The following is a 25,131-nucleotide window of genomic DNA, read 5'->3' on the forward strand; positions in this document are numbered from 1 at the left end:
TATTGATGAAGATTATGTAATCAATGAAAAAAAAAATTCCTTCACATTACACTTATTTCTTTTACATTCAATACAATTTTCTAATATATAAATGTCCTACATACGCTATTTTTCTGCATTTTTTTTTTTTTAATCTGTGTAACAAAAACATGATTAAAAGCATTTAGAAAGCTCTCAAATACAACTGGGTTATTTTAATTATTAATTTTATTTACCAATCAAAATATTCGAATATATTTAATTTAACGCATTCAATACTTTAATTAAACGGACTTGATATTTCAAAACATAAAAAAAAAACACATTTATTTTATAAAACATAATGATTTCTGTTTATTTATTAACAAACTTTCAGTGCATATTTTTATTCTTACAGTGTCTGTCATATTAGAATCATATAAAGCAATGAGATGCCGATAATAAAAACTATCTAAATGAGATTCATAAAAATGTAAGATTCTTATATTCAAATTTTAATGGGATTCTTTACATCTCTCTCTCTCTCTCTCTCTCTCTATATATATATATATATATATATATATATATATATATATATATATATATATATATATATATATATATATATATATATAATGCTAACGTTAGTGGAACACATATCGCTGTTATTAATTGCTGAATGGCAAAGGTTTAATGTAAACAAATCTCAACAGAAACGTTTCAGATTGGCTTCACTGAACATTTTTACAAATGCATTTAATTCAAAGCTCATTCAATTAATGAAGCTGCAAAATACTTATTACATCACAAAAAATGGGTTTTCTATCATCTTTTTCATTAATTTTTTAATTTAATATATAATCTACAAAAAGGTTTTTATTGTTATGATGAAATTCAAATTCATCCATGTGAAATCCAAAACATCCAATCGCGAGTTTCTGCAAATGTTAAAATTAGGATTAAAATGAATATTTACTCCGAAGTAGGATTTTCATTTCCGCCTTTATTTTATAATATTTAAGCTTTTTAATTCCCAATCAATTAAATTCATGTTTTTCAGTCTTGCCAAATAAATAATACATTTCATATTAATAATTTAACAGCCCAAAGAAATCAATAATACGGGCGAATGTTTAATATCGAATTTTTAATGTGTCTAAGGCGGCGAGTTTATGTCATTGTCCTTCTATTTTTTAAATCAAATAACTTTAAGTATTACAAAAAGTAGTATAAGTCATTCTTTCATTACACAAGGTTTAACAATAGTAATATCTGGCGATAAAATGCCATAGATGGTGGCCCTGCATTATACATGGGAACTCTGGAATTTTCCTTCCTAGTATGGCAGTTGTTGAGTTGTTTTTGTTGTGTTCAGTTTGTGTGTCACGTGACCATAAGTCGAAAAAGGGGGGAGCAAGTCGACAGCGATGCCGTTGCCCCCACACCCTACATGAGCAAGGAAGAAAGTTGGGGACACAAACAACGCCAAGGCGGTCTTCGTTTTTAATAGCTGATGACGCCCAAAAGTAGCAGATGGGCGAGAGAAATATAAAGCAAGGAAGGTGGGGGTTACCAAGACGACGACGCCCCTCTTGCCTGCTGTGTAAAGCCAGAACACTTCTTAGGGATTCCATTTTCCTGTTAGTGGAAGTGACGCTAGATTCACCAGGAAATTTTCGTACAAATTTGAACGATGCAAAATATAGCGGAGATCAAGTGAATACAAATTTGATAAAAAGCTAAAAGTAGAAGTTAAGTACGACGAATAACATTTTTCACGCATTCCGATTTTATCACAAATTATAATGCATTGCAAAGATGTTGATTTATTTATGAGAAACAGTGAACAACAATAATTATAAATATAATAAACTTATATATTAAATTTAATTTATATGGTGCTAAATTATTTTTAGTTCTGATGGGCTGATGATCATTTTTGAACAGTAACACAGATATGTAAATGCATCAGTCTATTATTAGAATATGATCTAGTATAATGTATGGCTCAACTATGGATTTCTTTTCTTTTTAAAAAAATTATTATTATTGATTACGTAAAAAGAAAAAGAGTTTCACTAAAACGAAGTAGCAGATAATTTATAATTAAAATACAATATTTATGCAATAAAGATTAAATAAAGGCATCCACTGAAGAAAATCTTTAGATCTTTGACCTCACTTTTTGGAATTACGGTATCTTTCTCTGCACGTGGAAATACATATCCAATTATTCAAGAATTAATGACGATTTGTCTACAACAAAAGAACTGCAAATTACTCATCACACAATTCTGCAAATTTTACGCTTCACTTACTTATTAATTTCTCGCGTTAGAAATACCAAAATCCTATTTCACATCAAAATTCAAGAATCTCTGATTTTGTACGCAAGTGAAGTAAAAAACCATTCCACTTTCTTTCTTTCTTTTTTTATTTTTTTTTTTCAAAACAATCACATTTTCAGTACTCATTCAAATAAAATAATTGACCTACAATGAAATCTCAGCAAACAAGGACAAGCTAAGTACATAAACGAGTCATCGCTATTGCTGAAAATCCTATCCAGTCCTAAGACAAAGCCAATCATTTAAGGTTTACTGCGTTCAAACCCAAACTTGGTATAGAGAAAAATTATCAACACAAAATAACTTCAAAATTCTACCATTTTTTTATTTTTTTTTTCCCCTTGAACCGATTTTTTTTATTGAGAAATTTTTTAAGATTAAACACATTTTTGAGTTTGACAGATAACTCAACACATACTTCATCCTGTACTTTTAATATAAGCACTGAATTGTTACTACACTGCCTGAATCAATCTTTGCTCGAAGCAAATAGTTAGGAACCACCCACGTAGTGCATCATCCAGCACATCATGAAGTGTTTGCGGAAGCACTTGAAAATGAAATCGAAAGCATTTCCAAAAAAGCATTAATGTGACTCGCATGAGAAGAAAAAAAGGACATGAGGAGAGACACTCCAATATGAATAAGGTAGGAGTGAATCCACTAACGTCGACGCGTTTGAAGAGCACTTGGAAAGCGTACGTTATACTGAAAAGGACCAGACACATCAGAGATTCTCATGTGCGAGTGGAAGATCATAATGGCAGAATAATGCCTGCATAATTTTAATAATGAAAGCATCTAAAACAAAACATTGACTGCTTGAATAAAAACATGCATTACTAAATGCCACCAGAGGCGAAGTATTATTTTTTGCTTTTTACATTGCATTTAGTTTCAGAATATTCAAGATTATTCATATTCCCTTCTAAATTATTCATACAAATTTATTCTATTGTCGTAACGCCACTGCCTTGAAGGAAACACTGAACATTCGATGAATTAAATGGGAATGTACTAATAAAACAGATCTCAATAATATAGCTTGGGCAGAATGAAAAAAATAATAAATAAGGGATACAAAATAATATTGAACTCTATCAATACTGAAGGGCCCTAAATGCTCATTCGACGAACGAGAAGCTTGGATATCACAGAGAAATACTTTACTTTTTTGTTAACTATGATTGATTAAACACCTGAAGCGCATGCTTTGTTACTTGGATATGTTCACCCAGATGGGTTTGAAGGCAGGAAGTTTTTCTGAGAATTCTCAAAGGATGTCCGAATGTTCGAACATACATTTGCTAAATAGGCGTCAGCTATTGTGTATCAGGTCCTTAAAAATACGGACTGTCATTACAATTCTAGAGTGTGGTAAGAAATTTTTCTTAAAGAGGAACTCGGACTCCCAGCATTCTGAAATACCTAGAATCGAATGTTCTTAGAGGCGATAGGGTTAATATGACTTTGTGAATGAATTTACTCAAAATGTTTGAATACCATTCAAAATGAGGGCAGCAACTAATTTTTAATGAGGGCAGCAATTAATTTTTTTTTTATGATTAAAACAAAATAGCTAGTGAAAAAAATTTAAAAACTCTGCTCTAGTATCAGCAAGAATGTGAAAAAAAAAAAAAAATTGAATTCAATAATTACGTTCACTAAAGTTACAAAACTGGTGCAGCGAATTTCAGACAGAAACTTTTGATGTTCATTTTTCACAGATAACGCAAGTTGGGAGAAACGGGGAGGTTAAAATTAAAAAAAAAAAAAAAAAAAAAAAAAAAAAGAGGGGAAAAAATTATAGATGAAAATAAAATATATAATACATATATAGAATGAATTTGTGTCCATATAAGAAAATTTAAAATCAGGGTGAGAAAAGGATATTTTTTTCCTGCATTTACTTGAAAAATGCTTTGCGGTAACCTTGACTGGGAAAGGTCGATTATATTAAAAAGATATGCCACCTTCAGCGTTGTCCACATCACGCAGAAACTGATGGATTTTCAGAACCGAATCATCACTAATCTTCGTGTGATATTACAGGAAATGGTAAAAATCAAATTCATTGGAATCACGAGAGAAAATAAAAAAAAATAAAAACTGAAGAAGGAGTGACTTAACCACATAAAGAAACCGGTACGAAGGGAAGGGGAGAAAGTTCAGCCTTAATAATAAAAGGTACAAGGTAATAACAGGTGTTTAAAAATCATTTAGATTACTAGCTGTGTGGTGGTTTAGATTACTAGTGTGCAAAAAGAAGGGGGGGGGGGAATCGTTTGTTTGTGTCAAGGGAGGGAGAGGGGTGAATTGTTTCCTCATACTATCACGCCCTACAAAATGCGATGCTAAAATGTAAGTAGAAATCACAGATAAAGAGCTAGAAATAGGGCGATAGAGATGAGCGGGGTTCAAATGCATACTTTCAAAGTAGAATCTAAAATTGATAACAAAGTTCCTTTCAAAAAAATTCTAAAAAAAAAAAGTCAGAGAGAATATATGAATAATATTTTTGCTACTGCCATTATTTAAGGTACCACAGCTTAACTGATTTAAAGTGTTTAGATTTAAAAAAAATGTATTTTAATAGAAGATTTAGACAGGGTGAAATTCACAAACAGACATTAACAAATGTTTATAAGTATTAGAAATAAATTATATTTTTTTTGCAGATAGTTAACATATGACATTTAAATTGGAATTGGTTGAAAATAGAAGAACGATCTTGAAAGACAATGGCAAATGATTATTTTCAACCAGAATTTGAGGTTTATGCAATTGTTGTTTTGCATGCAAAAATAATTTATTAAAGTTCGAATTAATTAAATTATTAGTTTCAAATTCTCTGTCTTTTTTATTTTGGTAGAGTATTATTTTGATTTATTTGTTTTCTAGACTGTATCTAGACAATTAAATGCATTCTTTGCAAAAACCAAAAATCTATTCCACTGACTTAATATAATTTATATTAAATAAATCAATTCCAGAACTTATTTTAATAAGTATTTTTCTTTGATCAAAACTTGCAAATAAATACACCATGAGATTATGTTTCATCAGTATTTGCCACAATTTACAGCATTTATAGTTAAAGTTTCGATCATGAATTGAATGTTAGAAATTTTTGAATAACCATGAAGTAAGTAGATTAGCCCAAATAAAATCAATCCTCAAAAATTCACTATATTTGTTGACATTTAAATAGGCGATGAGATTATTTATCTAATATAAAGAGAAGACTGGGGTAGACAAACAGATGATTTTCCTATCCTGGAAACAGCAAATTATGTGAGGGGGAGGGGAGGATTATTCCTTTTAGAAGGGAAAAAAATTTACCATTTAATTTTGGGAATGGTGTTAACAAAAGAATTTTGTAATTCCAGAAACAGTACATTGATAGGTAACGTGCATTTTGAACTGTTTTAATCCTCGTGAGTAAGAAAGCCACTTCAATTATTCACATAATAAAAATATGTCTAAACACCTTTAAAAAACAGGTAATATTGAAAGGAGAATGTAAAAAAAATAGTCCTAACTTTTATTTTATTTTTAAAAAAAACCTGTTTTCAAATGAATTAATAATTAATTTTGTGCCGCTTAAGATTTCTAAGCATCCATAACAAAACACAAACCATTCATTCACTTACAGTTATTTCATGTACTTAAGAATAATTTCTTTTAATCTCTGGTGACTTTAAAGTTCATGCGTTTCATTGCAATTTGTTATTCACATAATCAAAGTAATTCACATAATGCGAATGAATATGTAATTCATATTATATTACCAGTTCACAATCAATCTCGGAGCTCATGAAGCAAATTCATTTAATTTTTAATTCAAACAACTAAATCATCCCAGAAATGTATAGGTGAAAAGGACAGAAACATTTAATAGCATAATATTGAAGGGTGCATGATATTATCATCTGTAATCAAGTAAGGAATTATATTTTACATCAGTGCTGTTTGCTATGCATTATGCGTACGTACCAGAAAACTAACACATCACTGAGAATAGACACATCATCTTTTCTTGAGCATAATCGAACATAGCAGTCTAAAACGAATCAGATGATGTAATCTTTTTTGATAAAATACGTTTTTTAAGCCATGTTTCGAAATACGATAGGAGGACCACTGAACGTTCTGCAATAACAGAGACCCATACTTATTTCCCTTTCTTTCAGACTACTGGCCTTACGGTAAGAAACCGACCCATCCGATTTAGAGGTTCAGTGCGTGTAGGAAGGCCGAGGAACACGAATGAGATGCCGCCCTCGGTATATTTTTGCCAGTCATCCGCATTCCTAATAAGAATTAGGCAAGAATGAATTCCGTATTTTGGTATCATTAACGGAGACAAACTAACCGGGGAGGTCTTTGGGGTCGAGCGTGCGTGGGAGGGAGTCAGTCACTGGACCTCACCAAAGAGGTGACAGGGTATCAGCAGCCACGTGAGTGGAATATTATTAATATCAAGTGCGCGCAATTCTCTCTTGAGAGCGGGTAACGGCCCTAATAGCTCTTAAAGTATGATCAGTTTAACAGGACACACCAAAAAGGAAAGCTTTTCAACATGTTTCGATATAAACGCCAATTATGCCAGAAAATTTATTTTCATAGAAATTTAGTAAAAAGGATAAATTTAAACTTGATTTATGATAAAATTAGATCTTATTTTTAAATACGAATTTAAATAAACGAAATTTCAAAAAAAAATAATATGTTGTATTTTATAATAATTTAGACGTGCCCAGATTTTTATAATAGCTAACTTATACATCAGTATTTCCCAAACTTCAATTTATAGCAATATCCAATAGAGTTTAAAATAAAAAAAAAAGTTTACATTTTTTTCTCATAATAATCGATCAATCATAATTTATTAATACTCTTAATATATATAAAATTTTTCAACGAAAAACTTTTCCTCTAAAATTTCAAGATCAGACATATACAGATTTAGCGATAGGCGATGTATTGAGAATAAGTAGCAATCATTTTATGCGATTTTTAGGCCCCTAGACGTTATTAACAACCAAAGGTAAATGGCGTCTGGTACTAGGTATAATTTTTTTACTCCAGTACCTCCTGTCATATCAGATTTTTAAGGGACCATGTAAAACCCTAATGTTTTGTTTTCAAGTCGCACCCGAAATCATTTTAAATTTTAGTTTGATTTCATTGCGCAAACAGAATGATTTTTTTTTTTCTAAATAAAAAGGCTCCTTTTTATGACTTAAGTAGAGAAAAAAAAAAAAAAAAAAAAACGCGCGTTAAAAAATATATTTTGGAAATTAACTCAGTAATTCTGCAAATGTAGAGAATTCTACCGTCGACTTTTTCATATATTACAACGTCATATAGTAAAAGGAATAGACTATTTATTCTGGTAATTTTTCCGTTAAGCGATTAAGTTCAAAATTTTATGAAAAACTACAGCGGTGGTTTCGTTTATTTAGTCTAGTGTTATTGAGCTATCGCAATCAGAAATATTACAACAAATAGATCTATAAACAAGAAGCTCTCGAGTTATTTAGTTCACAATTTGGAAAGTGTCTACAATTTTACTGATTAAGCCATATTAAATTATCGACTGTTCAATTAATTTATCGACTGTTCATATAAACACTGAAAAAGAAGTTAAAATTATTTATTTATTTTTAGAAAAACATGTTTGTTGTTGTTTGTAGAAATATAATACATGAAGATTATTCAAAATATCGAGGTCGAATTTTTTGATTATTACATGCTTTATCTTCTTATGCAGGACAATGAAATGAAACAGAAAACAACAGAATTCCTAAATGGATAAAATGCAATTCCCCCCCCCCATAAAACAGTATTTCCTCAGATAAAAATACAAATTCCTTCCGATATTCCATCTGAAGTTCAATAAAGTATATTAATCAGTAATTTCAATATTTCTTTTCAATTAGGAATAAATGAATACAGATATAAAAAGAAAAAAAACTTTAAATCATACTTAAGCAAGTTAAGAGTACTTCATGAAAATAAGTTAAAAACAGAAATTCCCCTGATATATCTGTTTCTTGCACTAGAAAACTCAATACAGCCAATAGATCATCCTTCGCCGCACAATGGAAGCTCGAAGACTTAAAGCACGACTCAGTTTCTATCAAAGTACAGATCTCTAGGGGAGGAAAAACAACAATCCGACCGCAGGCATCAATTGCAGAGTTTTCGATGAAACAGCAACTTTTCATGTGAGAAAGAGGAGGAGGATGGAAAGAGGGAGATAAAAAAAAATAAAAAAAAAGACAAAAAAAAATAAAGATTTACGACAGAGTAATAGAGATGTTTCTGAGCACGTGACTTTTGCTGAATGAGGATTATAAAGAGGAAGATAAATGACAAAAGCGAGGGAGTTCCCAGGAATCAAAAGAGCGAAGATTATTGGATAGCACGATTTTTAACATTCGGTGGAGTAGAAATGCAAGCCGAGCCTCATTGGTCATCCAATTTCGCAACTTGGAGGAGAAATACTGATAATAAAAAGTTTGAACAACAATCGTTAATCTTTGAAGTTGTCAAAGAAAACTTTCTGTGTTTGGGGGATAAAAAAAAAAAAAGCACTGATAATAACAAAGCATTTCAGGAATGAGAATGTAGACTAACAGTTCATACAACAATGTTAAATTAAGAGACATTGCTTTAAAACACAGCTTTAATGTGTAAAAGAAAGAAAAATTCATATTAAACTCTTTGAATTACACAGTATTTACAGATAATCATTTGTAAATAATGTACTTCCAAGAGCTGTGATTTTTAATTCAGAGATAGAGAGAATGGATATAGAGAATTCAACCAAAGACTTTCTCGTATATTGCAACAAATATCGCCTCATCGTATAATAAAGCGAATAGATTATTCATTCATGAAACTTTTCCGTCAATCGGTTAAGTTCAAACTTTTATGCAAAACTACAGTTGTGGTTTCATTTACTTAGCATACAGTGTGGTACTGAGCTATCCCATTCACAAATACCACAACAAACAGATTGATAAGCAAGGAGCCGTTGGGTTTAATCATTAATCTTTGAAGTTATCAAAGAAAACACTCTAGTTTTTTTGGGGAAAAGCACTGATAATAGCAAAAAGCATTTCAGGAATGAAAATGTAGACCAGCATTTCACACAACAATGTTAATAACACATTATGAGACATCGCTTTAAAATACAGCTTTAACTTGTAAAAATTCATTTCATATAAATCTCTTCGAATGACGTAATATTTGCAGTTGACCATTTGTACATAATGTACTTCCAAAAGCTGTGATTCTTAATTCAGACAGGAGCAGGCTTGGAACAAAAACCGTCGAGCTTCATAAAATAATAAATTGTACGAAACATAAACACCGTTAAGTCAAATAAGTACGATGAACTGAGCAATAAAATGAATTAATTTAACTAAAAATGATTAAAATACTGAGAATATTATAGAATTATTACATAAAAGAAAATGAATCGATCTCAAGAATGATAAATTCTATCCCAAACACGCTGAAACCTGTGTTATCTGCGGAAATATGTCATATCTGCTAATCTCCTCAATCGCATTACAGAAAGAATCAGCAAACACATACGGAAATAATAACATACATAAAAGTTAAAGTTATAGTTAAGTACTCACCAGCCACCTCCAGTGAAGCATTTCGACTTCTGGCTTTACCTAACTCATTTGTAGCCAGACACCAATAAGTTCCGGTATCTTGCTCTCTCTTGGTATGGAGGACATGTAAGAAGAAAAGAGATCCGCTTGGAAGCACCATCCTGTTGGCATTATCCATTACGCGATTGCCATCGTGATACCATTCTATGGTGGGTTCTGGTCGTCCTTCGGCTTTGCAATTGAGAGTAGCAGGTTCATGCTTCCGGACCAGGACATCTGAGGGATGTTCTGTAATTCTAGGTGGACGCGACTGACCTGAAATGGGAAAGATAAGTAACTTATTTAATATTAATCACAAAAGAATTATACATTAAATTTAGATGACGAAAATATTATATTTTTTTTGACACGCCACTTAAGTAACTCAGGGCGCTTTTTAATCAGGCAGAATATCCGCTTCAATAATATTTAAATGTTTTTCATGTGGATTATTTAAAATAAAAATATTTCGAATTCTAATAAAAATAGATGTATTCATATTCAACTCATGTTTACATGCGATGTGGTTATTAGGATGTAAAAAAATGTATAACAAAAAAAGTAGGTTCAAAAATTCCAAGCAGAGAGTTGAATACTTCTTGGCGTGGATATGCTTTTCAGAAGTTTTAAGAATTTATAATAAAATGCATTAATAGAAGAAATAAATATATCATCCTCTGTCACATTTGTGATAGATTTTCAAAAAAAAAAAAAAATAGATAATATAATTTAAGCGAAACATTGCAGGAAAAAGTTAAAGTTGACTGCAAATTACATCTTCAGTAAGTTATAGACATACTTTGATAAAATATTTGGATGCTTTCTTTCACTAAATTTAGAGATTGCAGAAATCGAGAGAATTTTGTATAAGTCTACAGATTACGGTTTTTATAATTCCTTATTTAATATATCACTGAATGCGGTATTTGAATGATTCAACCAGTTAACTGCGCAATTTATTTTTTTAAATTCCCCCAATTCTGTTTCTTTTGCTTAATGTTTCCTCGAATTCCCCCTTTTAAAGTCAAGCAATGACAATAAGTTGAATGCAATACAAATGGTTACATAGTAAATGTTGCTAAAAATCATAATAAAAGCGAATTATATTTTATTTTTATTTTATAAAAATTGCATATCAGCAGCGCAAAATGTAGATTTGGATTAACGTGCATAGACGTCGAATGCACTTAATTAGTTAACATAATTTATAAGAATCAAGGAAACTCAAGCTGCAAGTCTAAATAAATACCAAAGGTGAAACACAAAGAAAATAAAAGTGATTAAAATTCTAGAAGTACATTGATTATAACACTGAAAACGAAAATGCTGGATGCAACAGTTAACTGTAAAATCATCGATCATAATAAAAAGGACAGCTACAGTGTTGGTGTTGGAGAACAATCCACCGCTATCCCAATACCACCAAAGGACGAATCAAGCACATTGATTTGGTGACTCTAATATCGTCGATATATAGAAATCCCCGAAGTTTAAGAACCTCCTTTTGGCATCTTAAGCCGAGTGTACACAGCCGCGGATAACATAATTACATTTCGCGTGCCGTGCGATACGTCACAGATGCCAAACACGAACATATTTTTTTACCCTCCCCAGCTCTCTGGCTGCCCTCCCCCCTCATCCACTCAGTAAACTCATGAATGGAACTTATTATGTGAATTTATAAATAGGCCGCAGGAATACTTAGAAAAACCGAATGTGCCCTTTTTTTTCCCCATGACAAAGCAGACTGGGGAGGGGGGGGGCGCGAATCGGAGACGATTCACCTGGCAGAATGCCATGCGCGATTAAAATTAGGGGCGTGCATCGAGAGAAAGGTAGAAAAAAAAGTTTTCTGTTTATACAGGCAATTCAACGGAACTGTAAAGGAAATGGGTGACAGTTGCGTTCTGACAAGTTCCGAAAAGGATTAGTTGAATTCTTAGAATAGAAATTGATGGGAAAGAAATTTTGTATATTCTGAAGTTAAAACGAAATATGTTTTTATGAATTAATTGGAAAAAAAAAATGTAAGTTAATTTGGCAAACAGCGAACACACCGATTCCTCAAAAAAAAAAAAAAAAAAAAACTAATAATAATAATAATAAATAAAGCCTATTTAATTAATTTTTCCTGACTTAATATTCATCGTGAGCATTTTGAGTCAATATTATGTGTATCTCTTTATCAGCCTAGAATATTCGAATTCAATTTCAATTCAATTCGAAATCAGAGAAATATTATCCCAATACAAGTGAGAACCCCACTTGTAGTAAATTTAATTTTACTATTTCATTCAGACATTTTTTTTTTTTTTTTTTTTTTTTGCCGTAGATTATGAAATTACATGTGAAAGAGAAAACAATATGATATGAAAAATGCAAAAATATATATTTATTTTGCAGGTGAAGAGGTTGACATAAATGAAAAGTTATTTCATTATTGAAGACTTATAGTCTGATACACATAATCATATCGGCACATTTAGCTAATTCTAGTAACAACGATAAATAAAATGGAAAAAATATACTAATCAGAAAGAAAAAGATAATACTTTGGAATTACACAAATAAACAATTTGAATGCATAAAAAAATAACAACAACAAAAAAGATATCAGAGCTTCAATCACTTTTTACAAATTTGGAAGAATAATATGACAACTTCTATTCCCAAGACAATGATTTCCAACTATAATTTCCCAAGACCCACCATTTCTTTCATTGGGACAATCATAACTGTTTTAGAAACAATACTCTAAGAGTAGATACACAAAATAATAGAAAAACAGTTTTTATAAAAAGTAACTAAAACAAAAAATTTTTGTTGATCTAAGTAGGAAGTGACAAATTTTTTTATATATTACTTGTTTTTTAAATCATATTATTTACTCGTTAAAGCTTTGCTTGACTATCAAGATTAAAAGGAAATTAAAGTAAATCTCAATTTCTTTATTGTACTTTAAATATAAATAGTAATTAAAGGACCAGAACTTAAATGATGCACTGTGATTTTTGATAATATCTGTTACAATTACAATATCTAATAAATTCCTTTACAACACTCTCTTAATTCAGTTCTAAAGAGTTCTCAGTTAAATCCCGATTTTTATTATAAACATCTAATAAAAAAATATATATATTGAAAACTAAACTGTAGACACCAAGCGTTCAGCAAAGAAGCGTTTATTGTTGGAAACAGTAATCTCTAGACAAGCCAGCACAAAAGCACCATTCACGGGATCATGACAAGCGTTTAACACTCTTCGTCAATTCTCATAAACTTGGTTAAGGCAAGATATTGAGTTCCATAAAGAGTTACGGGACAAATTTATCTCCTCGAAGCCCTCGGCGTCCACGAATTTACGAGCGTTGCCCTCGCACCATTAATCAGACTTTTCGTATCAGGTGCTTGACGGTAAAGGGAGAGGTGTAAAAAAATCTGATGGTCATTGCCTAGTTTACACCTCTCGGATGCTGTAGATGAAGTGGCCTTTATCGGGGACAATTTAGTGCTTCAGGAAGATATCGCTACGATGGGCTTTTCAATGGATTCCTCTGTTCTGCAAGCTGATAGCTGGGCATCTTAAATGGCATTGCGGGTCACGGAGATTAACTGCAAGTTATGGTGTGTCTGATCTCGTGGGTGACTTTTAATAAGGCCGTCTCGAAACAAGATTTACCTTAATAATTTACACTTCAGAGCAGAAAGAGTAATGGAAGAAGTTAGCTTTGAAAAATAAACATGCTTTGCATATAATTAATTTACTAAAAAATGCAAGTTTGGTTTGTTTAACCATAGAAAAATACTTTAGGTTAATGGTTTTTAACCTATATTTCAAAACACAATTAATCTAAAAGCATATTTTTATTAAGAAGCTTTTTTATTTTTTTTTATTTGGATAAGATTTGTCACAGTTTTGACTTTTGACCCTTTGTTGAACTAGATTACAGAAACAGATGGATAGCTTAGCAAAGAGTAAAAAAACCCCAAGTCAAATAAATATTTAGAAAAGTAATAATTAGAATAATTTTCAGTTTGCTAACATTTTTTAAATCATATTGTCAAAAATTCATAGGAATGAGGGGGTATTTCATATAATTAAATATAATGTTAATAAATTAGCTTGTTAACAGTCCTATGAAGTTTTAGATGAAATCAGAATTCTGTAACAAAAAATTACAGTAATTTCGTTTAATCCTTTATTTACCGACAGTACTTTAAAGTACAGTTTAAATACGACTGATATCTTCACAATACAACTATTTTTTTTTTTCTATTTGAAGGAACATGAAGAACTTTTTTCCAATAGAAGGCAGTAGATACCAACTAAAGACAACATTGAAAAATCTGTATTAATTTAATGGATTAAATTATTTTAATTGATTAAAAAAGGTTTTTTCTTCTTCCTGGGTTAGTTCTGTATCAAAATAATTTGGTAAATACAGGGTTAATACATAGTTTTTCAAGTTAACTGTGTAATACTTTAGATAGGATAATAACTTTAAGCCATAACAATGTATAAATATCATTTTGAGCTGAAATATTGTTATTTAAAGCAGATTTATAATTCTTCTGAATAAGAAAACTAAGATATTACTTAAAAAATAAGAAAGACAAAGTAATGGAACAGAAAAGTAATATTTGAAATGGAATCCACTGGAAAAGAGTCTGAAGTCTCTAATACGGATTTATAATCTCTAATATGGATTTACAGAGTACAGCTATCAGTATTATATTCCCCACAGTACAGTTTACTGCGCTATTTATTTCAATATGCTATTTTCAGTGGGACATTTAAAAGATTTCCTTGCAAAAGCATCCACGGAAGCAATGCAACAGACGCATTTCCCAGGATTATCCAAACCCATAAACACCAGAACAATACGGTCTGCTGGAGTAAGCTGAATTCCTCGGAGAGAGGCACTTGCGAGAGGGAGAAATCATTCTCAAGTAGAACAAATAGGGCAGTAATGTCCTTTCCAAAGGCCCTGCTGCTGCTAAAAAAAAATCCAACCCTCCTCCTCACCACCCCACTTTGTTAGAATACGAAGAAAGCGAATGCAAAAAGAAAAAGAGATCTTCACACGCACATAAATATACAAAAAGTTGAATGCCTGCGCATTTTCGGGGGAGATAAGAACGCGGCAGGGCAGATAAAGAGCGTTGAAAGCGGGAGAGGGAGAACCTCTCGAGATGCAGAGAGCGAATAAACGGGACTGTTTCGTTCGTGATGGAGAGGCACGACTTTCCTGAGAGTTTATGAAAGCTACTGGATGCATTTCTCCCAATTTGTTCCATGGCGTGCAGGCGCCCACTGTTTATTAAGAAGTTTCAATGAAGAAAGTATCAAAATAGTAGCGGCCAAATCTACCATTCGCATTAAAACATGATTTTTCTTCTTTTCTCCCCCTATTATTTTTCTTATTTAGTAACTTATCTTATAAAATTATCTCTAAAACTGATAAATGTAAAGAAAAAGCATATTACTTACTCTAAAAGGATGTCGTAGATGACTGATTTGAGAGTTTTATTTACTTTGTTTTATTATTGTTTTCGCACAATTTGCTACATACTGCCACATTTAATGAGATTTATCTGCTCTGGTTTCCTTGAAAAATTGTCAAGGTTTATTTTTTTATAAAACAATGATTATCTTCAGTATCGCATACTAATTTCCATACGTATTCAGGATAAGAAAAGTTATGAATTCAAAAAACACACGCTTTAAATTAATACAGTAATTATTTTTCTCTATTAATATATATTATTACATGAATTAACTTCTTGCGACTTTTTAAAATATTATAAATAATGAAAAAAAAAATGAGAACACAAAACAATAAAAATTAAAAAGTGTCTCTTTCAAAAAGGCTTTAAAATAAAAATAAAAAAGTTAGGAGACAAAAAATTCTTAAAAATAATATCATTCTATTGACCATTATTTCTTCATTGTATCCCAGTACAAAAATTCCAATTCAGTTAAAAGCATTAAACAATGGCAATGGAAATAATAATTAAATTGGTAATAATTTTGTTATAACTTCTATCCGAAATTATTCGAGGTTATAAAACGTTTTTGTTGCGTTGCAAAAAACGCAACGTTGCGTTTTTTATAAAGTAGAATGTTTCAATTTTTTTTTTTTCATTCATGATCCAAAAACAATAAAAGAACTATTACATATAATGGCAAATAAAAAGAAAAATAATTTTAAATGTTTATTTAGCAAATTTTAATGAAATCAGATAAGTCAAATTATTTTTGTAATTAGTGAAAATTCTGAGAAAAAGTAAAGTGAAAAGTTTCGGTACCTGAACTGGATATTCTATATCGCAATTTAAGAAACTTTATTATAAAAGAATCGCAATAATTAATCGATTTCTAAAGCCAATTCTAAAAAATAGTATGCACCATTCAATGCCAAACCTACTTGTTACTAACTGGGGTTCATATAGTTTCTTTACAGAAATTAAACACATTATGTCATAGTGTGCAATTATAAATTGGAAATACAGAATTTTTTAAAACACATAATCAGTATGAGCACATGTACCGATTCATTATATCAAATTATTCTTTTTAAGTAAGCACCAGAAAAATAAAAAGCAGTAAAATTAACCATTTCATAAACGTACTTTCTTTGCATCTCATTCTATAACAGAAGTATAGTTTATTTTCTTTAAACCCTATACTTAAATAAAATGCCTGAATCATGCCCAGTATTGACCAGATCGTTTGACATTTAAGGTAATGTTCTAACATCCATAATCCATGCTTTGAAAGAATTTAAATTCGTTCCCAGATAATAGTAATGGAATATTTACGCATTCATGCATAAACATACTTTCTCCTTTCTTCCCAAAATTACTACTATGTTGGCCTCTAATAACAAATATTCCGAGGCTTAACAAGTTCCAGCACTATAATAAAAATCATTTCCCATGCCCCAGCAATAATGAATCCGATTTGTATTCAGTAAGTCACTTGTCGTGCCTTATCAAGGCTAGGACAAGTGTGACTGCGTCATTTGTGACAACGTGATCGTACCGAAATTATTCGCACGGCAACAAGCAACAGAAGGGTAGTTCATCTCATACAGATAGAAATTTACATTCTAACCTCACGATTCTTCCTGAATCCTTGATTAGATTCAGGAGTAATCTAGGGTTGTAAATATAGAATGCCTAATCTTTTGCCAGTGGAAATCTGCATTCAACAATTTGCTACAGTCTGTTGATGGTGAATCGATGTGTGATTGGAGTTTAATCTTGGCAGTCTATTAAGAAACAGAAACAGCAGAAAAGAAACTCAATCGCTCAAGACCATGACCGTCCTAATGTCATGATAAGTTACACAGAATGCTGGATATATAATGAGTATCATTAGCGTCTATATGTTAATATTTTCGACCGAGAACAACTTCCTGGGTCCTTTGCTTCTAGGAAAAAGTAATGAAGAATCAATACTCAAATAATACTATTTTTATTCGAGTTACATAAAAACTGTTCTTGAAATAACTATAACTAACTTTTATAGTCGTAAATAAACACTGCACAAATAAGTACCGATGGTTTGGATCACTTGAATCTTATTATTGGTGACAAAAAGCTTGCAAAACCTTTATTGGTATATAAATAGTTAATACTTAATTGCAGTTACAATATACTTAATTTTGTATTTACAGTTTTAAATACAAAATTAAGTAAAAAGACTTCAATGTAAAGTTTCAACTATGACTTTGAATCTTTCAGAGTTGATGAAAGGCATCCTGATGAGACCATCCTAAATCATAGGAATGGATTAATGAAAAAAAAATTACTGCAAAAAATAGACCTCCAGGAAATTACTTTATATTAAATAAATAAAGCATTTCATTGCAATATTTATTTAAAGTATAACCCATTCTAAGAGCAAACTACTTAGTAATAAACAAAAATGACGATAAAAGAAAGTTTAATAAATAAAAGTCATTTTCAAGTGAAGTGTCGATAGACTTAAAAAAAAAAAAGATCCATGAAATGATGAACTAAATAGATTAATGTATATCAAAAAATATTTCAATAATTTTTCATAACTCAGATTGAAAATCTTTAGAAGAATATCGATAGTTAGAATACAATAGGAGAAAGAATGATTTTGATTTTTAGAAAATGAGAAATGTTTTATATCTGTTATCTTTTTAGAATTTTGAATTAAAAAAAAAGGGGGAAAGAGAGTGGGCGAGAGAGACCAGATATCCTGGGAGAGTTTCTGATTTTTTAATATTTGCCCTAACTTTTAATGAAACGTTCTAAATTGCCACTTCCCCGTTTTTTTTTTTTTTTTTTTTTTTTACTCACAAATACAGAATTACACACATAAAACTGTAAAATATTAGATTCTGAAAAAAAAAAAAAAAATCCTTCATTAACCATTACAATGCACTGAATATAGTCTATTATTTCAGCGAATAATGACAGCTCGATTTTGTAATTCGTTTGAATATTATTAACTTCCATGGCCTGCGTTATCATTGGATTTAAATAGCAGACACTAAAAGTTCCACATTAGCCAGGACAATCCTGCCTTTTCCCAAATCTAAACTCCCACCGGAAGACAACTCTGAAATAAGGATGAGGAGATTCCGGTATAGTGGTTGGTTCTCGCCACCCTAGTGGATACAGAAATGATGGAGGTTGGCTAACTACTATCGATGACGGGACGTACTTCCCACGGGAAGAGTTGTATCGTGACCGGTGATGGCCCTTAGGACTCAACCACAGTTACTGCCAGTGTTGCCGTCGCGTATTACAATACCCTGAAAATTTAAAAATATTAAAAGAAATGATGGAAAAGATTTCTGGCCTTTTGCCAAATGTTTGAAGATTTTTTGAACTTTTGTTTCCGTTGTTTATTTATGCAAAAATTTGGATAGTTACTGAACATAACAGCCAATCACGATAATCCATCCCTGTTTATATGGCTTAGTTCGGTGGTAACGGGATGATTGGCTGTAATTAAAAAAAAAGTATTGCTGTCGCGGCAGTTAGGTCATTTAGTTTTTTTCTCGTGTACCTCATTGCGGGTCGGAGTAGTCAATTTATGATTCCCCAAACCTAAAACGGTGTGGGTTGATGAACAGAAAATCTAGTTTTAAGTATAGAATTACTCGCAATTGTATTACAAATAATTCTATATCTAATATATAAAAATCTCGTGTCACGGTGTTTGTGTTCGAACTCCCCCGAAACGGCTCAACCGATTTTTATGAAATTTTTTATGTGTATTTGGTAGGTAGGAGAATAGGTCGTAAAGTATATTTCATAACTCTAGGTAATTAGGGTGTCCCTATCCATACTTTTTTTTCTATTTTTTTTTTTAAATTTGGCATCAATAAATACATATAACATCAAATTATCATCCTCCTACCCCCACCCTCGCCTTTTTTAATCGCGATTTTAGTGTTTTTGTATGAGCTCAAAGATATAAAAAACAACAAACTATTCGGCGGTACTCCTTTCAGGTGATTTCAGACAAACACTTCCTGTCATTCCACGTTCAACGTACGCTGGTGAGATCAACGCTTGCTTGAAACTGTGGTGTGATGTTGAAAAAGTCCAGCTAAAAATAAATATGCGCGTCCAAATACTACAAGATCCATCTGCTGACACATTCTCAAACCAATTGTTAGACATCGGTGATGGAAAAGTTGTTTACTATGAAAATACTGGATGCATAAAATTGTAAACTAATTCTGCACTATCGTTGATTTGCAAAATGCTCTCATTGACGGCATATTTCCCGATGTACGCTCACAATACATAAATCATGCGTGGTTCGCAGAAAGAGCCATTTTGGCAGCAAAAAATGTGGACGTCGACGATTTAAACTTCAAGATATAGCAGTCGTTGCTAGGCGACTTGGTATCATACAAATTGATCCATACAGTTTGCAATGCTAACGAAACTGTAAATTATCCAACAGAGTTTTGGAACTGACTGGATTTGCCAGGCATGTCACCACACCTTCTACGACTGAAAGTTGGATCTCCGGTTATTTTATTTTGGAATTTGAACCCACCACGGCTGTGCAATGGCACGCGATTAGTCATTTAAAAATTGATGACAAACGTTATCGAAGCCATCATTTTGAATGGCAAATTCCGACCCAAAAATGTTTTGCTGCCGCAAATTCCAATGATTCTTACACACGTGCCAATTGAATTCAAATGCGTTCAATTTCCTATTAGATTGGCATTCGCAATGACAATCAATAAGTCGCAAGGCCAAACGATGTCTGTTTGCGGCTTAGATTTGGGCACACCATCGAACTTATTTGTGTTGGCAAAAACGGACTGACAAAAAATATCGTACACTCAAATGCTCTTCAAAATGAATATTGATTTTTTTTTTTTTTTTTTTTCATTTTTACACTTTAGGACAAAAAATATATTACTTTTTTCACTTCACGTTTAACTTTTAAGAGATCAAACAATGTATATGTTCGTTACATTAATAAACTACATTGTATTAAGAAAATGTTTTTTTTTTTTATTTTTTTATTTTATCGGCGATCATCGTATACAGCGCTCTATTCCTCTTTTTGTCATAGATCCCATTCCCACACACTTACAATACATTCGTTATTGTTTAATTAACAACCAAAATATTCAACAGAAATAATTTATGAGGCAGAACAACGTTTGCCGGGTCAGCTAGTTATCATTATAGAATTCGTATTACTGCCATACAAATAATTCAAATTAAAAAAAAAATGGAAATTGACAAAATTTAACTAACGGAAAAGTAATCCTTGATGGTTCAGAGAGGGCATGTTTAGCTATTTTCCTTATCCATCAAGCTTCCAATTTCCTTTCCAATCATCCCATGCATTGTAAGACTACCCTACTTATTCGTATGGTGGGATGAGATTGACAACAAAAAAGGTCCCGCAGACTGAAAGCCGATCAGGCCGTCGGCTCAGTAATACAAAACTTATAAACCCGCACGCATGTTTTCATACATTTTTACGCTAATTCCGAATAAAAGACTACGGATAATAAAAGGGATGGGGGACGACGGGAACTTCGTCTTTTCATAGCAATTTTTTCCCACAATTCCGAAATAAGATTCTTCGCAGAATAATGGATCGAATTCAATGACATCCGCACCGTCTATTTGATGCTTTGGGGAGTAAACGCTAAGGGAAGCTATTTAATTTTCTGCTCCGTTTTCATAGTGCCTGAGTAAATAGCTAAAAAGTAATAACATATATTGAATGAATAAAAATGCCGTTGTAGTCAGGCTATTGGTAATGATTTTATTTATAAGAAAACCTTGATTTATGCATTTGAAGAGATGTTGTCATAAAATATGTAAACTGGTATTTAATGAAAAGGAAAGGTTTAAAAGGTTATGCAGGAAATTAAATATGTTTCAAAAAGAGGAAAATGAGATTTGGTAAATAATTGATAATTCGGTTATTTAACTATTTATAGATGAAGATGCAAACCAGAGAATATATTTCTTGCAATGTGAATCAATCACAAATACCATCAAATTGCAAACCACATATCCCAAAAGCCTAATAGGCTAACGACATTGTTTGCCAACGGATTTTAAAACCTTCCACACTTTTGTGCTTGCATTAGGATGTGTTTATTTCGGCAAATAGGGGTGAGAATAAAGATGAAAGTAGAAGGTGTTTACATTTAACTATAAAGTAAATTCCGGACATGCGCACTCCCTTCCACGTCTCACCCCTTAGTGAGATAGAATCGTCGAAAAGTGGTCGTCTTAAGATACTGAAACGAACAGTAGTTTCATTATAGGAAAATCATTATTTGAAGTAAAAATACTTAAAGTTAATTCAATGTTTTTGAAACTTAAAGAAAAATGGAAACTTTCTTGTACCTAATTGAAATATAAATGACAATGTAAAGTTGTCAATACTTCCTAAACAGCATTTATTAAAATAATTAGATATCATTTAAGCCTATGTACTATTTGAATCAATTACAGAATTATTTATTTTTCATTAATTAACAGCAATAATATAGATGAGATCACACTAAATGAAAAATATGATCTGATGATTATTCTACATAGAATTTACAACTGAATTGATTCTAAATGAAATAAATCATATTATTGAGTGGATAATAAGTTGTTTATAGCATCAAATATTGTTAAAGTACAAGTGGATCCCAATTTCAAATTCGCTCGATATGAGCAAACTTCAAACGTCTTTTTAGAACAAAAAGCAAGTCCTATCCATCAAAAAGTTAGTATTTATTGCTTATAAATCATTTATTTTTAAAATCTGTCCAATTTCATTTTTTAGAAATTTCAAAGCTGTAATTCTAGCATAAACTCACATCTGAATTTAAAAGGCCCAAAAGAGGAAAAGTAAACATTACAATAATAATAATACGATTCCATTTATTCATTTAAGCATTTGCCATAGCAATATATTCATGAATCATTTTTAAATAGACTTAAGAATTAATAGATGCAATATTTTGCATACGATACACACACACACACTCAACAGATTTTATATTGATCATATAAAATCTAAGAACGATTTTATAATCCGAATATTATGCCATTCTTTAGCAAAATTCATCAATTAGTAATTCAATTTTTTAGGTAGATTTTTATAAGACTATCTATTGCAATGGTTCTGATGAGAAGACTTCGGGAAAATTTCTTCAGTTCTTCATCGATCATGGTCCTCAGAACTCAAAATCAGTCTTCGTTCAAAAGTTTCTATATATATAACTGGATTGGGATATGTTGTTATAATGTAAAAATCTTAGACGAGTTCGTAAATGGCCCATCTGGCTCAGAGGGGGTGGAAATAATATATGAGGTGAAATTCTTCATTTCGCTATAAATCTCTTAATATTGAAGATAGAAAAATAAACACAATTAGCTAAATTAGAGCTTCATTAAAAGGAATAACTTTTGAATTTAAAGCTTTTCGATAACTTCAGTATCTTAGAAATCAGGGGCTGAAAAGTGATTTTCAAGCCCTAATATTGACTGTTTCTAATATCAACAATTTATAGCAACTTAGATAGTAGATTAGATGTCAAAGAAACCACATTTGCGTCCCAGCTTGCCGAGAGATTTTTTTTTTTCAGAAAAATTGGAAAATAAAATTTTATTTAAAATCGAGGAAAGGACAAACTAGAATAATGTACTTTTCATTATCTGCCAAAAAACATAAGTTTTTTTTTTAAACTTATGTGACAAGTAACTACATGTGAATGGCCATTATTATGATCATTCACATGTAGGTTTCCCAGAGGAAAACATTCGAGGGTTGTCAGTTCTTCCACCAGCGAGCATATCATATTGCCAAAATCTACAACCAACAGTCCTGTGAATAACCTCATCAAAACATTTGCTTCTTTGATTGCCATAACACCATTTGCATATCAAGTGTTTCGGAAACACTTCGTCATGTGCCCCCCATAGATTAGAAATTTGAAACGGCGGCTCTAGAAACACATTCATGAAACCGAGGGAGTGAAAAAATTGGTGCTTGGTATAAAAAGCTGCTGGAAGCTCCAACAGATGGTACCACAAGGGATGAGGGGGAGGCGAAAAAAAAAATTGGGGTCATGCCGATTCATACCGAGAAGAGAGAGAAAGGAAAAAAATTATTTCGCACTTTCCTTTCTATATCTTGTCTGCAACAAGCGATTGGAAGTGGAAAAACATGTCATTTTTTTGACCTCCTGACTGATGGCGAAGGAACGCTGCCAATGATAAATGAATCTTTTCTACCCTCCTCCCCCTGATAGGACTTCTAATCGCGACGCTACGCTCTCTTTTAATGGTTTCAAACCTTCGCCAAAAACGTGCATCTCTATCACGATCGGCTGTAGATTACAAAAAGCACAAAATTATTGTTCATACATATTAATGAATACATTTCGTATCACACATGAAACGTGTATGCATTCATTTAAGTATAAATTGATATCAATGTAACAGGAAAGTTAATATGCATCTTTATTAATATTTGATAATTGATAAAGAAACGTCTCTGATTGAAATCTACTATCGCATTCAAGCGTAAACACTACTAATTACTAATGTTGAATAACTAAAAGTTGTTTATATGCAATCAACTTATCTTAATTGGACTTCACAGAGATAAAAAATACTCTATGGTCAACCCTAAAAAGAAAAAAGAGCGTAACATATAATTCCACCTTGAATCTACTCATTAACCTGGAATATAGCCTTTATTAAGTTGAATTTTAAATTTAATTTAATAGAGATTCATATGTGTTATTAAAATGTTCTCCTAATTGGATATATGCTGCATCTACTTTTATTCAGATATAGAAAGTGAATTTTGTTATGTATCTCTTGAGAAATGGAAATGTTTAAAATCAAATAACTGAATTTATTCAAAAAGTGATTATTCAAAAAATTTGTAGTAATGCTGTGATATCTCAAATGGCTCCTACCACACCGACAACTAATAAATTGACAACGAACATAAAAATATCTCGAGTAGATTTTATCGATTATCGTTGGTTTATCTCACTATGTGTAGAAAATACCAGTATTGCATTATCGGTATTTGACGTAATCTTTGTAACCAACAGTTATAATGATCTACCGACACCAGATTTGAATAATTTAGTATAAAAGTACTTTTTTTTTTTTATAGGAACACAACTTTTTCACATTTTTTTAGAAGGATATTTCAAAAAAGCGAACTATTTCTTATAAAAATATTGTTTCAGAAAGAAAGAATCTGCATTTGATAACATATCAGCATTTTTCCATTCATTTCAGTCTCTTAAAGAAGTAATAAGCATAACACACAAAATATCAAAACTCTTCTAGGTATATTAAAATAAAATAAGAAAACTTCTGTAATGAAGTCATCAATTCAAAGCACTCGACAGCTTTCAACGCCGAATCATATTCCACAAGGAGGGAGGTAGGATGTGCTCGGTGCACCAAAGTCAAAACGAATTAATGGTAAATAAATCAGAAACGTCCCGGGGCTTTTCACAGCCTGGGACTAATCTTTACTAATTTAAGAAAGCGGCTGCTCGTCAGACACCCTGCCAGCGGTCCCTGTTGGCATTTTCCGACAACCCACTCCTTGTTTATGCCTTCCGTTAAGATTTAACAAGGAA

At 31.5% G+C, this 25,131-nt stretch overlaps 1 protein-coding gene across 7 annotated transcripts in view; it reads right to left on the bottom strand.

Annotated features, from left to right (window-relative positions):
* LOC129959553 (roundabout homolog 1-like) overlaps positions 1–25,131 on the bottom strand; it is a 142,058-nt gene that overhangs the window by 35,227 nt on the left and 81,700 nt on the right. For all 7 annotated transcript variants that reach the window (XM_056072480.1, XM_056072478.1, XM_056072477.1 and 4 more), the window contains exon 2: positions 9,965–10,258. In XM_056072480.1, the coding sequence (XP_055928455.1) occupies positions 9,965–10,258 (294 nt within the window). The remainder of the gene's footprint in view (positions 1–9,964; positions 10,259–25,131) is intronic.

This window comes from Argiope bruennichi, chromosome 2, assembly GCF_947563725.1.
Source record: "Argiope bruennichi chromosome 2, qqArgBrue1.1, whole genome shotgun sequence".
Lineage (NCBI taxonomy): Eukaryota > Metazoa > Arthropoda > Arachnida > Araneae > Araneidae > Argiope > Argiope bruennichi.